General features: G+C 34.1%; 1 protein-coding gene and 1 long non-coding RNA gene across 5 annotated transcripts; one reads left to right on the top strand and one right to left on the bottom strand.

The window, feature by feature from the left end:
• Positions 1-6,084: 6,084 nt before the first annotated feature.
• LOC139872324 (uncharacterized) lies at positions 6,085-8,297 on the bottom strand. 4 transcript variants are annotated; one of them, XR_011767008.1, is made up of 4 exons: positions 8,058-8,297; positions 7,495-7,577; positions 7,076-7,180; positions 6,085-6,924 (listed from the first exon to the last, which is right to left on the bottom strand). It is a non-coding gene; the product is annotated as an uncharacterized lncRNA (long non-coding RNA). The 4 variants fall into 4 exon arrangements; XR_011767005.1 differs by having other exon boundaries at positions 7,076-7,577; XR_011767006.1 differs by having other exon boundaries at positions 6,085-7,213.
• A 657-nt stretch (positions 8,298-8,954) lies between these two features.
• LOC139872415 (cysteine desulfurase, mitochondrial-like) lies at positions 8,955-11,052 on the top strand. Its single transcript, XM_071860289.1, has 3 exons — positions 8,955-9,113; positions 9,438-10,762; positions 10,856-11,052. The coding sequence occupies exons 1-2, from the start codon at positions 9,005-9,007 to the stop codon at positions 10,706-10,708; spliced, it is 1,380 nt and encodes a 459-aa protein (XP_071716390.1). The 5' UTR covers positions 8,955-9,004; the 3' UTR covers positions 10,709-10,762; positions 10,856-11,052.
• Positions 11,053-22,848: the final 11,796 nt, after the last annotated feature.

Here is a 22,848-nt window from a genome sequence, read left to right as displayed (position 1 = left end):
TCATTATATATACATATACATATATATACATAATAGTATTATTTTAAATAAACGATTTATAGTTAAATTAATATTTAATCTTATCACATTGTAAAATATATATATATATATATATATATATATATATACTTTTATTTCGAAATATAAATATTTATTTAATAATATTTTAATTTTATTTTTCAAAACTAAATATATTTATGAATCATTTTTGTTAAAAGGTTAAAATAATGGAAATCGTTATATCATAAAACGTTTTAGAAAAGTAAAAATTATATATACACTTAATAGGTTTCAAGTGTTTAAATTACGGCTTGTTGATAAAACGTGGGATAAAGTCCAAAGGTTAAATAAACGTATGAAATCATCTTAACGTAAAATGTCTATTTACTTAACTTGTCGGTATACAACATCCAAGTTATTTACTCTCCACATTCTTACTTTCACATTAAATAAAATGGAAGTTAAATAGTTATAATAACAAAGTCACAAGAAAATATTGTAAAGCATGAATTGGAATTCAAACAGAAATCTCCACTAACCCTTGTCTAGTTTCCGTTAATTGACACATTTGTTCTTACTTGTAAATTACTTTACCAATTATTCCGAATACCGTTAAAAAGAAAAGGTTTCCTAAATCAAAGTGGACCTCTCAACAGAGACCCATAATCATATCACAATGTATCTGATAATTCAATCATGTGATATTATCTTCTAATTCCATCGACAAACATATTGAAACAAATACGTGCATGTAAAGTATTATACATCTAATACTTATTAACGTTTTTAATTAATATAACTATATCTTTTATATATACATGTCTATACACATAAATGTTCGTGAATCGTCGAGCACAATCAAAGGGTAATTGATTACATGAACACAGTTCCAACTTTTTGAGATTTCAATATTACAGACTTTGCTTATCGTGTCGGAAACATATAAAGATCAAGTTTAAATTTGGTCGGAAATTTCCGGGTTGTCACAAGTACTATCCGATTGTGAAGGATCTTACTCTTTGTTAGCCACTTGGTGCATTATGGTGAGTGATGTCTCTAATAAGGACTCGCTCTTTTTTGGCCACATTGCATTTGGGGAAAAGTGGTGAATGCGATTACTTTGAAGTCCACTCTTTGTTGGCCACTTGCGAAGATGCGGGAAGTGTTACCAATTGAGACCACACTTGTCGTTGACCACATTCGGGTGTACATGGTGGTGCCATCCGGGAGGCGCCTTTGTTGACCGTGTACACGGGTTGTTGGTGCTATTCATTTGATGATTAGCACATTTGGGAATGGCTAACCATTTTTGCGTTGCATGTTGTATATTGGGTAGTGTAGCGTGTTATATTCTTGTTTATGTAATTTAATACGCTCGCTTGTACTTGATTGTGTCATTTGCGGTAGTGATGCTATCTTGTATGCGGTTATGTGTATGTTGCGCAAGTAAGTGGTTTATGTATGTATGCATATAAGTATTGCGCTCACTAATCATTGTAGCTTACTCCTTCATTGTTTACATTGTTTTTAGATTGTGGCACATCGAAGGATAAGGGTAAGAGTTTGGCCTAGCTTGCTTGTGGCGGATATTTGAAGGCGCTTTTTGGTAATGGTCCCGACGGTCATGCTCACTATGGGGTCGTTTTGATTAAACATTCGATTAAATTTATGGGTCTTGTGTACCTCATGTTGTAACTTTTAACTTGATGTATTTTGAAACTTGTGGTGACATTCGAACAAGTGATGTAAACTAAACGTGGTTGTGATGGTAATGATCAATGCCTTCAAAAAAAAAAATGTCATATTTTTACAAGTTAATTGTAATTCAGTTTGGGGGTCGTTTCAGATGTTCTTGACAAGTTGAACATTTAAAACCCCACTATTCAACTTGAAGGGGAGTGTTAGACTGCAATAACAACAACAAAGTTAGGAAGTCAAATTACCTTTTTGGGTAATTTGACTTTTGGGATCAGAAAGTCAAACTCATCACTTACCAATTCGAACAAGTCACTAGCAGCCATAGTAACGGGTCAAACAACTGCAGCTTTTCCTTTTTTATCAATGGGGGTTCCAAATGTGATTATTGGAGCTATCCCATTATAGAATTAGTTGTTATATCACTTAGTGTATAAAACACTTGTATCATGTAAACAAAGAATACAATTCAGCTTGTATAAAATAAATCATCAATACAAACGATCAAATTCTTACAAATTATCACGGCGTGCCACCTGTCTTCTGTTACCACCAAGGTAAATTTGGCACGGCGTGACAAGGTGTCACGGCGTGCCACCTTCAGTCTGATCAGGTAGCACAGTTTTATCCACTTCATGATCACCACATTCATGTTTTATTGCCGCAATATATTTCACTCTTTACCAACGTGTATTCCGCCCTTGGATCGGTTTCAAGGTTTCCTCTCGGGCAGCGATGGGGGCGGGGTTATTATCGCTGCATCGGCATAGTCGAAACGGGAGATTATCGCAACGGGTGGTTTAGTCCACCCTCGGGTGATCTCAATCGTTGTCAAAAAAAAAGATGAAAAATCAAAAGAATAAACCATTGTTTTTTCACTCATAACTCTTGTGGAATACTGTACTTAATAACCTTAAAGTCATCCGCTAAAAACATTTTCTCAAATCATCCACAAATGTTTCAACTAATTAAAGCAAATAAGTTATATTAAGCTTTTTTCAAGTCTTTATTTCCTCTATCACATACTCCATAATGTCCTTAGATTAGAAACGAAGAAAGGACACTCATGAACCATGAACCATTCTATTATTTGCTCAGTAAATTCCATCATGATATTGGTGTTACTCTTTTATGTTATTTAAAGCATAAATTTAACAAATTAATTAGTCTACAAAAACCACTTGAGCTTATTTTACAAAGGATGATAATATAGATCCACTATAATAATTTTTAACAAGTCCACACAAAAAAATGTGCATCAAAAGCCTGTACATTACAAGTCTTCAATACATAATTTCAATAGATTTATTTAAAAAAGATAGTGAATATATCACTAACCCTTTTATAAAATCTATTTGGAAACTAGTTGGAATTTATTTGTATACATAATATCTATGCATATTACATTGAGAATGGAGAAGGTTTACTTTTTTAATGGTGTATTAGGACATATCATGATCCGAATAAGAGGTAGATTGAATTAGTGGTAAAAAGCAAATAAATATGGTATGTGACAATCACTGCCTCAATGCACACTGAAATTTGACAAATTGCAAAATGTATCTAAGAAGCATATACTTAATTAGTGGTGTAAAGCATTAGAATGTGGTCTCTCTCAATGTGTTGTTATAAGCCTTATCAATCAATCATTGTTTACTATCTTCTTCAATATTCTTCATTATTTTGTGCTATGTGATCTTGCTAGCCAAATATGGAGTTACGTTGGTATTAGGATAAACTTACCGTTCCTTCATGGCAAAATTTAGACGATATGATAGAAGGTGTTCAAATGCAAAGGGAACCCTTCATGGCAAAACTTAGACGATATTTGGACTTGCACCATTTTTTATTTTTATTTTTTGTTTTTAATTACCTTTTTTTTTAAAAAAAAATTTGTTTCTTTACTAACTTATTAATTGTTTCTTTGTATTTTTTATAAATTCAATGGAGTATTTGTATACGGCATATGAATATATATTATTTTAAGTACGTATTGGTGTTCCATACCTTCTATTAATGTAACGAAGTGTTATTAATGTTCTTATAATATTTGAATATGCGCGTCTTAAAAAGGTTAGTTTATCATTCTTTTTTTTTTAAATGCAACTTGTTTCAACTTTTTTATAACCTTCAGTAAAGTATATAAAGTTTTCACTAATTGTTAATATACGAATTGTAATTCTAAAAGTATAAGGCGAAGTATTTTTCATACCAACGCACGGGATTTGTTGCTCGTTGATTCAATATTACGTATTTATTGATTTATCTATCCACTGGGAGTCGTATCACATATTTATATGTAAAAATTGTCAAAAGTAACAACTATAGCATGATATAGAGTAACATATATATTAGGGGTGTTCACGGTCCGGTTTGGTCCGATTTCGACAAAATCTCAAACCAAACCGTCATCTACGGTTTCAACATATATGAAACCAAACCAGACCAAGAAAGTTGTCTTACTGCCCGGTTTGGTCCAGTTTGGGGCGGTCTGGTTTGACCGGTTTGGCGGTTTCGAATTCTTTTTTTTTTCTATTTGTTATCCATATTATTTTGTGTATATTTGTCTCGGTTTGTGACAAGAAAGGCATAATAAACACTCAATATTAGAAGATTTACTAGATAATGTGTGAAAAATACTACTATAATACGCTACATCAATTTAAAGATTTACTAGATAGTGAATGAACAAGTTTGAAACTTGGATACTGATATTTTGATGGATAGGTAGAAATTAGGTGCATAGCTCTTATAAGGTTCCAACTTCGGACTAATAGTAATCATTTAAGCATATTATAAATTACTCCTAGTTGTGATTTGAGAATTACTCTAACATGCAGAAATATTGGGACTGCCATTTAATTATACTAGGACTACATTAGCTGTAATTCGTAAATAAGTAATAATTATATACTTAGTAGTTTTTGTAAAACAAGGCATGTGTAGAGTTATTAAAACCATAAACTGAGAACTCTACATTCATTGATTCATTGTATTGGTTAGTCCGGTCCAGTCCGATTTAACCGGCCGGTGGCCTAATGAAACCGCAAACCGCACCGAGTTTTGCGGTTTGGAGATCTTAAAACCGGTGACCGGACCTCTAATATCCAAAACTGGACCGAACCAATAAATCGGTCCGGTCCAGCCGATTTTCGCGGTTTGACGGTTTTGTGAACACCCCTAATATATATACAAGTTTCAGATTCAAACTTTACCAAGACTATATTTTCAACATTACTAGGAGTACATCTTGTCGGTGATTAAAGAAATAGTCATAATTGATCAGAGGATAATTCAGCTCGCCTAAAGGTCGGAAACACATAAAATTACTTAGGTTTGGGTGTATTTGTTTAGCTCTTAACGGAATGGATCAACGCTCAATGTTGAACCATCTAGCATTCAGCGCGTTTGTTTCTGACATCTGAATGACATATGATGCTGAATGGTTCAGTGTTCGGTGTTGAAACACTAAGAGAGTTGAAACACTCTCTTAATCATTAAACACCTAAAAATCCTGGAATATCCTCCTTCAATAATGTTCAGAACACTTAACAAATAAGTATATTAAATTTTTTATTCACATAACACATTAATAAGGTAATACCCAATTCATATCGTTCATTCTAAATGATTATCACATAGTTATATTTTTATTCAGAACCAATTCGTTTATTCAGAGATTCTGAATCATTCAAATTATGAACCATTTAGCGCTAAACACAACCTTAGTTACGTCGTTTATATCTCGCGTACATATGATTAATAATACACAACTTAATTACTTTGGATTTATTTCCTTACTAGTTTTATGAGCCCTGTGTATTGCACGGTAGTTGTACAAATTAGTATTCATTACGTTCGTATTGATATTTATCAAATGAATAATACAATTACAATGAAAAAATCATTTATTACTAATAATATTTGTACCAAAAATATTAGTATTGAATACTAACATGAGTCCGTGCATTACAAGACAATTGTATAAATTAGTATTCGATAACATTAATAGTATCAAATGTATAATACAATTACAATGAAAAAACTGTCTATTATTAATAACATTTGTATCAAAAATATTTATTAGTATCAAAAATATTTATTAGTATCAAAAATATTAGTATTGAATATTACCGTATAGATTATGAGTCCGTTTATATGACAAATTTTTTATTTAAATATATAAATATAGTAACTTTTAATTATTAAAATATTAAATTTAATGAATAATAGTAGTTAACTAGTAAAATAACCCGTGAAATCACGGATTTGTTTAAACGAAAGAATTTAATGATACTCCGTATGTTTTAGATATGTTTCAGTTATTAAGTGAATGTAAATGCTAGTCATTTAATTTAATGACCCATGAACTATTACATTTTACCTCATTATTTGCAAAATTTTCTAATAAATCACTTAACCAACAATACAATATACATTGTACAATGGGCCAACATTCACACTCATCTTTCATGACACACATTACAATCAAAAGGAAATAGCAAATACATCGATATAATGACAGTGTATATTCATGTCTACCCATATTAACCTCCATTTTTCAGCAACCAAAAAGCACATTCATAGTCTTCTTAACCCTCGAACACATTAACTTGATCTTAATATATTCTTTGATAGCTTCACTTATCTCCTTCACAGTTCTTCTGCACACCTTCATACACATTCTTCTGTCTCTTTCAAGCCATATGAAATATAGAGCAACAATTATCTTCAAGTCCAAATATACAGCAACAATCTTATTATCACATTCCAAAGATAAGTACAAAACTAATTATGTAGTCACATTATAAAGCTACTTACATTCTATTCTACTTCTAACTGAAAAAAAGGAACAAAACACAAAATCGATTATGAAATTTCATGTACTACCTAAAACCTCACATAAATAACCTATAACAATAAGAATCTAGAATCAAAACTAAAAAGAAGATAAGACCATAAAAGACTTTAAATTTATAAATGTAACCAAAAGCTTACAATATCATATTCGAAACAGGGTCTTGAAATCTAAACATCGCTTAAATTATGTAACCCATAAATAAAAAGAAGATGTGAAGTTAAAAATGCAATGTCTAGTACTTTTAACTTCATTGGACCTATATCAATCAATTACAACAAGTCACTACTTAATAACTTATTGTACAATAACATACCATCATCTTCTCGAGAGTAAGTATTACACCACACCATCTTCTCAGTTATCACCAACTAAATAGAAACGAAACGAAGTTAGTTCACATAAGTTGGTACATAGATTTATTAAACAAAATAGCACATAAAAGCTTAAAGCATGTGTGTAACTTTAAGCACATTAGCTCTTAATTCAAACAATAATAATTCAATAACATTGTATAAATACCTCCCCCTCAATCAGGTGGCTATGTGTAACCTTACAAACTTTAACATTATGTGGCATCATTTTCACTTTCACATGTGCTAAGTTCATTCCTATGTTCAGGAGCACCTTTATATCACAATTCAACACACATTAGTGAATCTGCAATTATTTCAAAACAAAATGCATCAATACAACTCACTAATTTTAAAATAGCATTTTTTAGATAACATATATAACTATAACTATAGCAATGATTATATAAGAAAAAGAACTTAATACCTTAGGTACATTCTTGCACATCACATAATACATATATAGTCTACTACAATAAAGTATAAACAGTACAAACTCTCGTTACCTATGTACCACTTCACTGTATACACATAATATAGTCATAATCAAACTCAATTCTCACATGAAGTTAAAAGTTTGTTAACAACCTGACCACAGTTGTATCCTTCCATTGACTTGTACAGAGAATATCAAGTATAAATTCATCACTCTGATTCCTTGCATATTGGACCTAAAGAAAGAATCACATAGAAGATAAAATAGATTATGAGAACCATCTTATCAATGAGACTTTTAAGGCCATACTTTAGACTACTAAAAGAATATGTCAAGAACATCGTCTTGTATCAGATTCGTTGGCAAACCCATCACCATCACCACCACCGGCTACACAAGAGCAAAATCGAAAAAAACATATTTGCGGGCAAAATACATAAGAAAAACCATTAAGGGACATGAAAAATCCCAAATAATTATTCATTTTGACATTCAATGAACATTTAGAAAACCCTAATCAAATTCACACCATCTCCAGTCATATGGAAATTGTGATTCCTATTAGAAAACCCTAATCAAATTTCAAATTCAGAACAAATCCATCACGATAAATCAATCATATATATACTTGATATACATCTATTAGAAACGAATTATAATGTAACTATATGATATTAGAAACTCTGGATCATAAATCCGTGATAAAAATACTTACTGTTGTCCAATTTCTCCCATTGATGGTGTTAGAGAAAAGACTCTGGATCAGAAAACCAATAAAGGGTTAAACATCGAAGGTGTGTTTAATGGAATTAGGGCAATAAACTAAATTAGGTTTTCTGATTGCTCCCATCATAATCAGATTTTCAGAATCATGGATTAATCGTGATATTCAAAGATAGAATAAGGGATTTGGAATATGTAAGGTTTTTGATCTGGATTCGTGTGGATTCGTGAATGTTACCTGGAAGATATGAAGAAAAGAGGCGATGAAGGGCAACAGCAGGTTCGAATATGTGAAAATCCTATAAGCAAGCGTGCTCTGTAATCTAATTTTGAGAGTATCAAAAAATATCACGCGTTGTTTTTTTTTTTTTTTTTTTTTTTAATTGGGCGTATTTTAAACCATACAGGAAGGTTTTTTTATGTATTGTTTTTTTTTATTTATTTAAAAAAGTAATGGAAGGATGACATCAGCGTAATGCCTATTTTTTAATTTTGTTTTTATTTTTGGGGAAGACTATTTATAAATCATCATTTTAGAATTTTAATAGAAAAAATAGATACTTGAAGTCATATGATATTAATAAATGATATGATGTGAGTCTTTATTATATTTAAATTTAAATTGTGATTTACGTTATTAAATAGATTACAAGAAAAATGCATAAATTTAATTCAGGATGTTATTTTAAGAAGTTATTATTATTTAATTTAGTTTAATTTACTTAAAATTATTTTAATTAAAATTATAGCCCAAGCTGCATTTTATACTGGGCTTTCATCAAGGTGGGCTCAAGCCTACTTTTCTAAATTTGTGGCCCAGTAAAGTTTCGGTTTGCACTCACCCTCCACACGCTTTTACTCATTATTCGCTAACACCTTGCCGGTTTTAAGTAAACCGGATAATCGTGAGCGAAGAAAACCCGGTGCCGGAGGATAATAATGACGTCGGCGATTGTAAGACATACGCTTCGCACGGCTGTCCGCGGCGGCGCGGCGCGCTTGAATCCACCTCTTACGAGATCATTTTCTGCCGGTGCATCCGCTGCTCGTACGTTCTTCTTTCCCTCTAACTTGCGATTACTGTTTTTAGGGTTTCAGTTTCAATATTAAACTTATCTGTATGTTGCTTTTGTTGATATCGCAATGATTCAGTTTCAATGTTAATTTTGATGCTTCAAAGCGTAACCTAACACTTCAATTGAAATATACGGTTGTTAAGTTTAATGAACTTGATAACTAATATGGATCATATTGTGAATTTTGAGTAATTCGTACGATTCATACTACTATTTAGGTTCTTTTTTTGATAATTGAGATGATGGTGCTGTGTATTGTGTTAAGATAAAACGTTTTGTTTGTGTATAATGAACAGGTGTGGCTGAACCGTATGATGAAACGACTGCTGGTATCTTAATGAAAGGGGTAAAAATATCTGGTAGACCATTGTACCTAGATATGCAAGCTACCTCCCCTGTTGATCCTAGGGTACTCGATGCTATGCTCCCATACTTTGTTTCTCAATATGGGAACCCTCATTCACGTACTCATCTCTACGGCTGGGAATCAGATGAGGCGGTAGAAAATGCTCGGGCACAAGTTGCCAATCTGATTAATGCTGAACCGAGAGAAATTGTATTTACATCTGGTGCCACTGAGTGTAACAATATTTCTGTTAAGGGTGTGATGCATTTTTATAAGGAGAAGAAGAAACATGTGATTACCACTCAGACAGAGCATAAGTGTGTTCTTGATTCTTGTCGTCATCTACAGCAAGAAGGTTTTGATATTACTTATCTTCCTGTGAAATCTGATGGTTTGATAGATTTAAACGAGCTTAAATCCTCGATTAGAAGCGATACCGGGCTTGTGTCGGTTATGGCGGTTAATAATGAGATTGGTGTTATTCAGCCTATGGAGGAGATTGGTCAAATATGTGAGGAGTTTAACATTCCGTTTCATACAGATGCAGCCCAGGCATTAGGAAAGATTCCAATTGATGTGAAAAAGTGGAATGTGAGCTTGATGTCGTTGAGTGGGCATAAGGTTTATGGCCCGAAAGGTGTTGGTGCTTTGTATACGAGACGCCGACCTCGAATTAGGCTTGAACCACAAATGAATGGTGGTGGGCAGGAACGGAATATAAGGAGTGGGACCGTTCCGACACCGTTGGTTGTTGGAATGGGTGCTGCGTGTGAGCTTGCTATGAAAGAAATGGAATATGATGAGAAACGGATCACAAAGTTGAAAGATAGATTGTTAAATGGGATAAAAGATAAGATAGATGGTGTGGTTGTGAATGGGAGTATAGATAATCGGTATGCAGGGAATTTGAACTTATCGTTTGCATATGTTGAAGGTGAAAGTTTGTTAATGGGATTAAAGGAGGTGGCGGTATCGAGTGGTAGTGCATGCACTAGTGCTAGTTTGGAGCCTTCTTATGTGTTGAGGGCGTTGGGTGTTGATGAAGATATGGCTCATACTTCGATTAGGTTTGGGATTGGGCGGTTTACTACTGAAGAAGAGATTGATAAAGCGGTTGAATTAACTGTTAACCAGGTTGTTAAGTTGAGGGAAATGAGCCCGCTTTATGAAATGGTGAAAGAAGGGATCGACATCAAGAGTATACAATGGTCTCAACACTAAAATAGTTGGTGTGTGTGGATAAAGATGTTGGCTTATACTTGGAACTCTTACAAGGTACACCGTGTAGCCATATTTTAATCATGTTGTATTTGATATGTTTGCAGGAGATATTGTTATTAAAATTTGTAACTTGTTGTCCCTTTTCAGGAGCTGATGGCATGTTTGGAGTTAAGGAACACCAAGTGACCCCTGTGGACCTTGTTGAGAGAAATGAGAGCTTTAGTTATGTGTGCAGGAGATATTGTTTATTAGATAGTATCCTGGGTGTGTCAAAACTTATATTCATAATTAAGTTCTTAATGCAGACATACTAGTTATAATAACTGTTTCATGTTATATATTCATTTTGGTAGAGTTGATGGAAAACTGTTGAGTTGGGTTTTTGATAATCAACCTATCAAATAATTATATTTTTTGGAATGGGTTATAAATTATCTTGATGCATTGAGCCGAATGCGCTTCTTATAACGAAGTTTTTTTCCCAGTTAAAAATGATTTTGGCAAATACAAAAGTTGTTCTTTATGTTAAAACGTGGTTATTTTTCTGCCTGAGACGGGATGTTATCTTAGTGCTGGATGGTCTTACGTAGTATTGCATTCAGGTGGTCTGTAACGTGCCTTGTACCCCTTTTGATAGGTGGTGTTTTATTTAAATGATTGAACCAAACCCTTCGCTATACGCGTTTCAAATTTTGTGTGTAAGGGGTGATCTCTTTTCGGATATGTTTTGTGTGAACTATCGAAAGAGGGGCATTTTGGTTTCCTGACCAATACACTAGTTAAGACTTGAGACTTAAGATTAACATTTTTTTAACGGTAATATCGGCATGACTCGGAAGGAACTTAACCACCTTCGCGATCATATACCATCCACACACACATTGCTTTCAAAATCGAATAGTACTTCTCCCACGATGATACTCTAAACATCACCACATCACACTTACAAAAACTAAATCAGTCGCAATTGCTCATTTGCATAAGACTTTTGCCTATCATGATCCGTTTACAAATAACTCAGTCTATTCAGCCCATCTTGTGGACAACATCGGTCTTTCCAAATCCCACCTTCCACTCTGCCATTCCAACATTCACAATCCCGTTGTATGACACAATGTGTGGTACCTGTACCAAGTGTATGAGCTTGAAGTAGTTTTATGAAGATCTGAATAACTACCAGCGTGGGTATCTGGGTCTTGTGAAGACTTGTGACTGTTAAATGCTTTACCATCTGGGTAAAGCGAATGTGGTAGTGGATGTACTGAGCGGAAGAGTGGACTGATGAGGATTCAATTTGAGTCCTTTTGAATAATCAATTCTAAAGACTATTCGTCTAGGTGCATGAAGCTCGGATGAGAGCTTAGCTGATGAAAGGCGAATAACGGTTAAGAAGAGTAAGAATAGTACTCTGCGAATTTTCGAGAAAATTGTTGTCGAGGTATGATAGAACATGGACATCGAATTTTGTGTGAGGCTAAATGCGAATAACTTGAGGAGGTGCGTGAGTCTTAGTACTTGAATCGTCAAGGTACAACCAAAACGTACCACGACTTAAGATATAGCAATAGATGGTCGAGAATGAAGGGAAGTAAGAGGAAGTATGGTGTACCATGTATCACCTAATTGGGAGTAAGCAATGTATAAGATATCACTTCGTCATAGCAAGCGTCATTACCGACACTTTAATCTCAAGAGTAGAGTGACCCTTCTTGATAACGCGCTAAAAGTCACGTTTTTAACCGCGTTATACTACCCATTTAAAATACTTTATCTAATTAAAAGTGGAGAATTACCTTTTTCTTGTCTTATTTTGTAGATATCGTAAAAAAGTGAATCCAGTGGCGCAAGAATCGAAGAAAACAGAATTATAACGAAGTAATCAGGGCCAAAACATTGAACAACCGAGAAATGCACCCCAGAACAAGCATCTGAAGACTAAAACCGACCGGTACCACCACCACGGGTACCAGAACCGACTCCTATGTAGGGTGCCGGAACCGGCACCCATGTATCGGCTGAAATACGCTAAACAAATATCGGAACCGTCACCCATGTTGGATATCGAAACCCAGGAATGGCAAGAAACAGAAGCCCTCGGTACCGGGCATTTCACCAAAACCGGGGGATACACCCTGGGTACCGGCCCTTTTAAGTCCCATTCCAGAGGATTTTTTTCAAGATCACATTTTTATTGTTGTTTTCAGCCTGAGGATTGCACGTATGTGGGAAAACCGATACCTACACACGCCCTAGGTTTTGAGGGGCCGTATCTGTAACTTTCACTCCGATATAAACCCCATTTCACTCCACAATACCATGCCACAACATAATTCACACTCCATACTTCACACTTCATATTCAATATAAGTTGTAATTAAATACTAATATTTTAATTTAGTGATTAAGGAGGTTAATCTAGAAAGTGCACTAAACGCGGTATGTGTACAAACCCTATGTCATGTCTTAATCCAAGGATTTGTTTTATTTTATTTATTAAAAGCATGTTTTCATTTATTTATTTTATCTTTATTATGCTTGTGATTTAATTGTCATGCTAGCGTAAATATCTGTGTGGTTGCTATGATTGGTGTATGTGTTGAAATAATTAATTATTAATTAGTACTGTTATGCCGTTTAGCCTTTATGTAAAAAATATGGAATGTTTAATCTTAAGTTTAGTAACCGTTATTTATCCAACTTATAATGTGGCTCAGACCTAGTCTTTCCCATGAGAGTAGCTAACTCATTAAGCTTAGGTTCTTGGTTATTCTTGCTTGACATATTCCCTGACCTCGGCATGACCATTATTTTACAGACACTTCCGTGTTTACCAAAAATACGATTATAAGATTAGAGGTAAAATCAACTTATAGTTACACAGTTATTATCTTCGAGAAAACTCTCAGGATAATCATCACTAAGGCTAAATCATCCTAACTGCCCACTGTTGAAACGCCTAAACTGACCAGACCTATTGCATATTCTTGTTTAATTGTTACCTTATGAATAGTCTATCTTCTCAGTATGCTAGAATGAACCACCTAGGTGTTACCTACTTTCTTATCTATTGCCTGTCAGTTTAATGACGTATAATAGGATTAGGCACTTATCCAAAGTGTATGAAGAATCAATATGTTAGCATCATTAAGTCAGGTCAACTTATTTCGATGAGCTCTAAAGTCATTTGTGGATTCACATATTCAGCATTCCACACTCGGATATGAACGTCCTCGTTCATGATGAGGGAATAAGATTAGAGCATGGTTGCTTTTCTATATGAACTGTCAATTAAAGAATAACTTCTGTCAATTACAAAACACTGCAATTCTTCAACCCCAAGTAACATAGCTGACTCTAAGTTTTGAACAACCTTAAAATCAGAGTCGGGTAGGCAATTGACTCATCCTCTAGGATAAACCTATATCCCCGTTAGCTTATATGATATTTAACTACTTAGACCCAACACAAATCACTGCCATAGCAACCATGCCCTCGATCGAAGCATACCTCGTGACACCTCCACCTTATTTACTTTTATGTACTCTAATTTGGTAGTGATAAGAAACCAAATCACCCTTCACTATCCAAACCCATCTAATTAACCAAAGATTCCTAAATTGCCTAACTTCGCGCTTTTTAAAGAATGACTCTAAGCCATACATCCACAACTACCCCTTTTAGGGTTAGGAATGATAGTTAGATTTTGGCCACATCATTATAAATATTAAAACATTGATATATTCTTCCTGGACTGTCCCTCACGCTTGACGAAACGTGAAAATCAACGCACGACGGGGAGAGTGACATCACTTCTCAACTTTCGTCAATTATTTTAAAGCATAGGAAATATGCCATCTTGTTGCGTTAAAATTCAAGTGTGCTCGTTAGAAACACTACAATGCACCGATGTATCGTCCTCGTCCTCTGTTAGGACTAAATCCAAAGTATAACTTGACTTATGCACCGAAGAACGTGTAGTCATCCCCAACAATGTCTTGAACAAGGGCGGTAGCAATGATACAACAATCATATTATTCAGCGTCAACCAACATGGTATCTGTCAAACCTCTAAGACGAGTCATTGTCTTTGTTTAATCCAACATTTCTACTATCAATCCTTGACATCCTGATCCATAGTTCAATCTTTAACATGTCACCTTTCATCAACAGACCTGCTTGTCGATATTAATTCGTTGTTTCGTGCCAACTCAACTGACTTAACTGCAACAATTAATTAATTAATTAGTCATTGTGGAGTCGGGCCTTTATTCATTAATAATCGACGTGTCTCTCGCAGAGTCACATTTTCACGTGACTGAACTTCCTGTTTGGTCATATACCTTCTCACTAACATCACTTTATGAAATCTTTCATCTCCGTCCTAGTTTGCTTCATGCACGCTGTCTGACGGCGCACTAACGTGGTGGAACACGTTGGCTCAAGCGAAAGGTATTGATAAGGCATTTTCTACCCCATGGGAGGAGTTCAAAGGGGCCCTGATTGAGGAATATTGCCCTAGGACCGAGATCCAGAAGATGGAGATTGAGTTTATGCAGCTAAAGGTTGTGGGAAACGACCTCGATGGGTACAATCGTAGATATTTGGAACTAGCCCTGATGTGTCCTACCATGGTCACCCTGGAATTCAAGCGTATGGAGAGATATTTGTGGGGACTTCCTAAGTCCATTAAGGGAAACGTCACCTCGTCCAAACCACCCAATGTCCCGGAAGCGATGCGCATGGCGCATACTTTAATGAACCAAATTATCATCGATGAACCGGAAAAGGCTAAGTCTAAAGCGGGTAGTAGTGAGAAGCGCAAATGGGATAACAACAGGGGAAGGACCTATGATCAGAATCCGGCAAAACGACATGAAGGTTTTAGAGGAAACAACAACGGTGGAAATCCCAATCCGAACGCCAACTCAAACCCCAACTACAAGGGAACCTTACCACAATGCAAGCGGTGCTACAAGCACCATACTAGGTATTGTAACGTTGTTTGTGAAAAGTGCCAACGGACTGGACATATCGGTAAGGACTGCAAGGTCACCACCCTGAATGGGAAGCCGAACACCAATGGACCTAAAAAGTGCTACGAATGCGGACAAACGGGCCATTTCAGAAATGCGTGCCCCAACAAAAGAAAAGACGGCAGACCACCCCGTGGTAGAGCTTTCAATGTTAATGCAAGGGATGTACGAGAGAACCCCGACTTGGTGACAGGTATATTCACTATCAACAATCTTTTAGCTTCTGTCCTATTTGATACTGGTGCCGATAGAAGTTATGTATGTAGACACTTTTGCGATAAGATTAATTGGTCGTTAGTCCTGTTAAAAGAGAGTATGCTTGTCGAGGTCGCCAATGGAAAACTTGAGAAAGTTGACCATATTAGTCGAGGAGCTATTATCAACATAGCTGGTGCGGAATTCGAAATTGACTTAATACCTATCAAATTGGGAAGTTTTGATGTTATTGTCGGTATGGATTGGTTGACCAAGATAAGGGCCGACATTATCTGTGGAGATAAATCTCTTCGTATACCACAAGGAGATGGTGAACCACTGATCATTTACGGAGAGAGATGTACCTCGAAGGTGAACCTCATTAGTTGCGTGAAAGCGCAAAAGATCATGAAGAAGGGACGTCTTGCTGTCCTAGCACATGTGAAAACGGTAGAAACCGAGGTGAAGAGTGTGAACGACGTTGGAATTGTGAACGAATTCTCCGATGTCTTTCCTGAAGAATTGCCTGGATTACCGCCGCCGAGAGCAGTAGAGTTTCAGATCGATTTAGTACCAGGAGCTGCACCTGTAGCTCGCGCACCTTATAGACTCGCACCTTCCGAGATGCAAGAATTACAGAGTCAACTACAAGAACTACTTGACCGTGGATTTATCCAACCAAGTTTCTCGCCTTGGGGCGCACCTGTGTTGTTTGTGAAGAAGAAGGATGGATCCTTCCGTATGTGTATCGACTACCATGAACTCAACAAATTGACAATCAAGAATCGATATCCTCTTCCCCGCATTGACGATCTTTTTGATCAACTTCAAGGATCGAGTGTTTACTCTAAGATCGATTTACGATCCGGTTATCACCAGTTGAGGGTGAAGGAAAGTGACGTGATGAAAACTGCATTCAGAACCCGTTATGGTCATTATGAGTTTCTCGTGATGCCATTTGGTTTGACAAACACACCTGCCGTGTTCATGGACCTCATGAATCGTGTCTGCAAGCCATACCTGGATAAGTTCGTTATCGTCTTCATAGATGATATCCTCATCTACTCCAAGAGCGAAGAAGAGCATGAGCAACATCTTCGATTAGTGCTTGAACTCTTGAGACAGGAGCAACTGTATGCGAAATTTTCCAAGTGTGAATTTTGGTTGAAGGAGGTCCAATTTCTGGGTCATGTTGTGAGTGACCAGGGTATCAAGGTTGATCCCGCCAAGATTGAAGCTATCAGCAAGTGGGAAACCCCCACTACTCCAACTCACATTCGCCAATTCCTAGGTCTCGCCGGTTACTACCGAAGGTTTATCGAAGGTTGCGCGCCCTTTGACCGCGTTGACTCACAAAGGGAAGAAGTTCATTTGGAAACCCGCACACGAATCAGCATTCCAAACTTTGAAGAAGAAGTTAACCACCGCACTGTGACGACCCGTAAATTTTCGACCAAATTTAAACTTAATCTTTATATGTTTTCGACACGATAAGCAAAGTCTGTAATATTGAAATCTCAAAAATTTTAAACTGTGTTCATATATTCATTTACCATTCGACTGCTCTCGATGATTCATGAACCACTATTTGTAAATAGGTACATATATATTTTAAATATATGAATATTGTAATGTATGTAATTTATAAATACTATAGAAACTTATAATATGTCATCCTATGTAAATAATTATGAGATAATATTAATTTGTTATATTATTATTATTATTATTACCATTAATATTATTATTATTAAAATTATTTTTATTAATAATATTAATAGTATTATTAATATTATATATTATTAATTATTAAAATTATTCATATTAGATTAAATATAGTATATAAAAAAAAAACAAAAGACTAATCAAACGAAATTGTTATACATCTTAATCTGCCTTTTTATTTTCCCAATCCCGATTACCATGATTTAAGTTCAACAAGTTAGAAGTTAAAATGATATATTGATGAGTGAGTACTGTGTTTTGTTAAAGGTTTCTTTCAATCCCTTTCCACTTGTAGTACCACTACATGTAATTCTGTTCTACTAATCAAAGCAAACAATGGCTTCAATGATTGTACAGTCACTTCTAAATTCTTATAGGATACTATTTTATTATATTTACAGATGAATTTGCAATTAACCAACATCCCATCATTCTTCTTTCTATCTTTCTATTACACGTTCTTTTCACAAAATGAACCCACCTATCACTTTCCTAATTAGAAATCACTATGCTTAATTGAGGAGTTGTTAGTGATTGATTGTACAATTGATTCCCCCATCATCTATTTAACTCTATGTATATAATTACATATAGATTACATAATAGGATTTTTTTTTTCTCTTCATACGAATACCACAAATCCATTTCAATAACTAAACTATCTTGTGTTACTCTGCAATCTTCTCCTTCATGAAAACCATCCTCAAACACCGGACATCACCACTTTGATCAAACCAAAGACCATTATCAAGGACACCATCAAACAACCACAATCAACCATTCTCCACCACTGCAAAACCGTCACCCTTCTGTCTCTTTCTCTAATCTAACTCTCTCTCTCTCCTTCTTCTTCTTTGATCGTGAACCTCAAACTACCGAGAACAATCACTATCAACTACCAACCATGATCATCCTAAACAATGAAACCCAATTAGACAGAATATCTTATCACTACAGCTGCTATCTTCTTTTCATTTTTCTGTTTAGTTCAAACCATCACCATCTCTAAAACCGTTGCTGCAGTTCTAATGAATATGTCTGTTTCGAACAATCTATAAACCAAAACTCCATGTGTGTTACAACACTATTTTTTTATTATTATTTGTATCGTTGAACAAACAACACATTGAGTAGGCTGCTGCTACTATCGTTGTAGTGTTCTTGTTATTAATACCACCACCACCGAGAACCTCAATCATTATCATCATCATGAAGAACACCCAACCATTTGATCACCACTCTCTCTCTCTTCTCTCTCTCCTAACCTTAAACCGAGAACCATCATCCTCTTCGTTACATAGTGCTGATATACTTCTGTTTTCCTGGTTGCTGAATCACGAACCACCATAAAATATAACCGCCACTTGTTGTTTTCTTTGGTTTCTGTTCGACACCCAAACGAAACCCATTTGTTTTCTGTTTCAATTGAATCCCATCAGCTTCACGTTGAAATATCATCAAGTACACCCACCAAAAACTTGCAACAGCTACTGTTCATCACCTTATCTTCTTGTTCCGTTTCGTATACTATTACGGCTGCTATGTGTGTTTTATGATTACAACCGTACTCAAACATTCACCCTAAAACACCAATTCGATTAAACCTATTTTGCTTGATTCTGTTTTTGAATAAGAATCACACCCGACAATTACACTTATTATACTAAGTAAACTATGATCGTGATGCTATGTAATGATACAAGATTTATAATAATGGCGGATGATATTGATAAAGATAATAAAGAAGATGATGAGCTGTAAAAGAACATGTTGTTTTTTTTAAAAAAAAAATAATATATCGGTGATGATTAAACAGAAACCCTTTTATTTTTGTGTGCTTGTCGACTACTGCCTTCTGATTATCCCTGGACACTGAATTCTTCTTTATTAATCGTGGATCATTAACCTGTTACTGGAGTGGGCTATGTATTGGGCTGAATAGAAACTGGGCCAGGAAATAAAAAAATAACGAGTTACATAATATTGGGTCGGCTTAATTTCAGAAAAATTGAATTGGCCGAATGGTTGGATGTGTTAGCAAGTGAGCGAGAGGTCGTTGGTTCGAGCCCGGGCAGAGGCGGTTTTCCCATATATTTTTTTAGGAAGCTTATCCTAAGGTAGTATTTTCTTATTATTATTATTGTTGATTGTTGATATTATTATTATTATTATTATTATTATTATTATTATTATTATTATTATTATTATTATTATTATTATTATTATTATTATTATTATTATATTATTATTATTATTATTATTATTATTATTATTATTATTATTATTATTATTATTATTATTGTTATCGTTATGTATTTATTAAGTATTAGTATTATTATTAATGTTGTTAGTATTATTATTTATTATGACTATTATGATTATTATTATTATTGTCACATATATAAGCATTATAATTATTATCATTATTATTATTAATAAAATTAGTATTGACATTATTAGTATTATTATTATTATTAACATAAATATCATTCTTAACAATGTCATTATTATTATTAGTATTATTATGATGAATATGTTTAATATTATTATTATGAAAATAATATAAATTATTATTATCTTCACAGATATTAGTATTAATATCTTTTTATGAACCAAATTAACATAAGTAATATTAGTTATATTATCACAAGTATTATTATTATGTAATTACTAAAAATCAGTATCATGACTTTCATTAACAAGTAAAATTAATATTTTTACAAGTATTATTATTAATATAATATTATTATCATAAATAGAGTTATTATTAACATTATTACCTTTATTAGTAATATTGAGTATTAATATTATTATTATTTTTGCCATTACTAAGATTATGAAAGTATTATTATAATTACTATTTTTAACAAACAAATAAATATATATATATATATATATATATATATATATATATATATATATATATATATATATATATATATATATATATATATATATATATATATATATATATATAAGAATATAGTTATTACATATAACATAACAAAACTTAATATTTTTATATATAATGAATATAGGTTATTAACATAAAAGTTGTATTACTAATAATAATATATATATATTTGTTTGACTACAAGTACATGATTTAATATATATATATATATATATATATATAATATAGGTTCGTGAATCCGAGGCCAACCCTACACTTGTTTAATATCGTCATATGTATTTTTACTACAAAATACAGTATGGTGAGTTTCATTTGTTCCCTTTTACTCTTTACATTTTTGGGACTGAGAATACATGCGCTGTTTTTACAACTGCTTTATTAAATGTTTTTGAAATATATTTTGAACTGCGAATATATGAAATGCTTTTATAAATGTTTGGCGAGATAGACACGAGCAAAACATTCCTCGAATGAATTATTATGCAGACAGAAGTTCTACGGATTATTGTTGAATTATGTGGACATGATAATTGCCACCGTTGAATTATGTGGACATGATATTTGCCACTATTGAATTATGTGGACATGATAATTGCCACCAATTGAAGTGAATGTTATGTATCGAGAGAATGATTTTATACACAGGTTATGTGTATGTTATTTTTGTACACGGTTATGTGTACGATTACTATGATTTATGAAAATGGTTTTGTACACGAGAAAGATGTACTGTATTTAAAAGATATAGCATGTACATTACATGTGGGTATAGGATTCGGGCCCATTTGTACCATGCAGCATTTAAATTTTGTGGTCTATCAAAATGATGAATTTTATTGTTTTAAGATAAACCTATGAACTCACCAACCTTTTGGTTGACACTTGAAAGCATGTTTATTCTCAGGTATGAAAGAAATCTTCCGCTGTGCATTTGCTCATTTTAAGGACATTACTTGGAGTCGATCATCGCTCTGGGATCAAATGTTGATGACTTCGTCCAGATGGATTAGGACGGGGCATTTCAGTTGGTATCAGAGCGGTGGTCTTAGTGAACCAGGTCTTGCATTAGTGTGTCTAACTGATAGTTGTTTAGATGCATTAGAGAGTCTGGACTTCGACCGTGTCTGCATGTCAAAAGTTTGCTTATCATTTCGTGTCAAAAATTACCTATTTATCATCCTTAGGAAATTACCTGCTTATCATTCCAAGTCTAGACACGTCTTACTGCCTCTATTGCATAGACAGTGTATAGATAAATTCATATCTTAGCGTATATGTTATTGTTACCTTTGCCTAACAGCTTCCGTAGATTCCTCCGTAACTTATGGGATTTTAGTATTATATATGCGTATGTAAATTATGTATTGCAGGGTACTAATCTATATCCTATAATCTATTTCTGATCGAAAATCCTTCATCTGATCATACGAGGTGAATCCCTCAACTAGTTCGAGTCCCTCAGATTCCGACAGCTATTCCGATAGTTATTCCGACAGCTATTCCGACATGGATATTCACCTAAACTCCAAAAGCAGTGTAAACGAAATGGATCAACCAACTAGTCATCTTCAATTCATCTGATGGGTTCGTAGCCTACTTAATCATTGGAGACAAGAAGAAGCGATCCCTTTCATCCACCATATTGTCCGTTGGGCGAAGAACTTGAAACATTCACCGGCGAACCAATCCGAAACACCATTTTCACTCTCATTTCCCGAATATCTCACCACGACTATATCATAACTTAGATTCTAAACTTTATTCATTCGCTCGTTCCTACCGAAAATCATCCCGGAGTAATAAGTTAACGAGCTTCACGCCCGAGCTGTAGCCTTGAAAAATATGTTGTAAAACGTACCAGCTTCAGTAGCATCACCGGCACCAACAGTACCACCAACATTAATACCAGTACCACCAACAACCTAAGTTTCAACATCACACGCCTCAACATCTCATTATGTACCCCGAGCATAATCATCATTCTACGTATCATTTTACATCAATTATCTTCGTTCTTCATGGCGGTTATGTAATCTCTAATGTTTTAGAGATTATGTATTCTAGTTATAACGGTAAATCAAATGAGATTAATATTATATTGACTCATTAAATCCATAATTACATCTGAAGAAAATATATATGTATATATATTTTTTCATAAAGACTGTAATTAAAAATTCTTTCGTACAAATTGTTAATGGTGAAAATATTTTAACGGGTAGGTAATACCCGAGGAATATTTAGATTTCACATTAATAAGGTACATTGTACAT

Source organism: Rutidosis leptorrhynchoides, chromosome 10 (assembly GCF_046630445.1).
Source record: "Rutidosis leptorrhynchoides isolate AG116_Rl617_1_P2 chromosome 10, CSIRO_AGI_Rlap_v1, whole genome shotgun sequence".
Classification (NCBI taxonomy): domain Eukaryota; kingdom Viridiplantae; phylum Streptophyta; class Magnoliopsida; order Asterales; family Asteraceae; genus Rutidosis; species Rutidosis leptorrhynchoides.
The sequence above is the reverse complement of the archived record's forward strand: the minus strand, read 5'-3'. Positions and strand labels throughout refer to the sequence as shown.

What these genes read in the sequence shown, in the direction of transcription:
- LOC139872415 (XM_071860289.1), top strand. Translation starts at nt 9,005, where the DNA reads ATGACGTCGGCGATTGTAAGACATACGCTTCGCACGGCTGTCCGCGGC. An exon ending in TGCCGGTGCATCCGCTGCTC is followed by an intron (nt 9,114 to 9,437) that starts GTACGTTCTTCT and finishes TATAATGAACAG; the next exon opens with GTGTGGCTGAACCGTATGAT.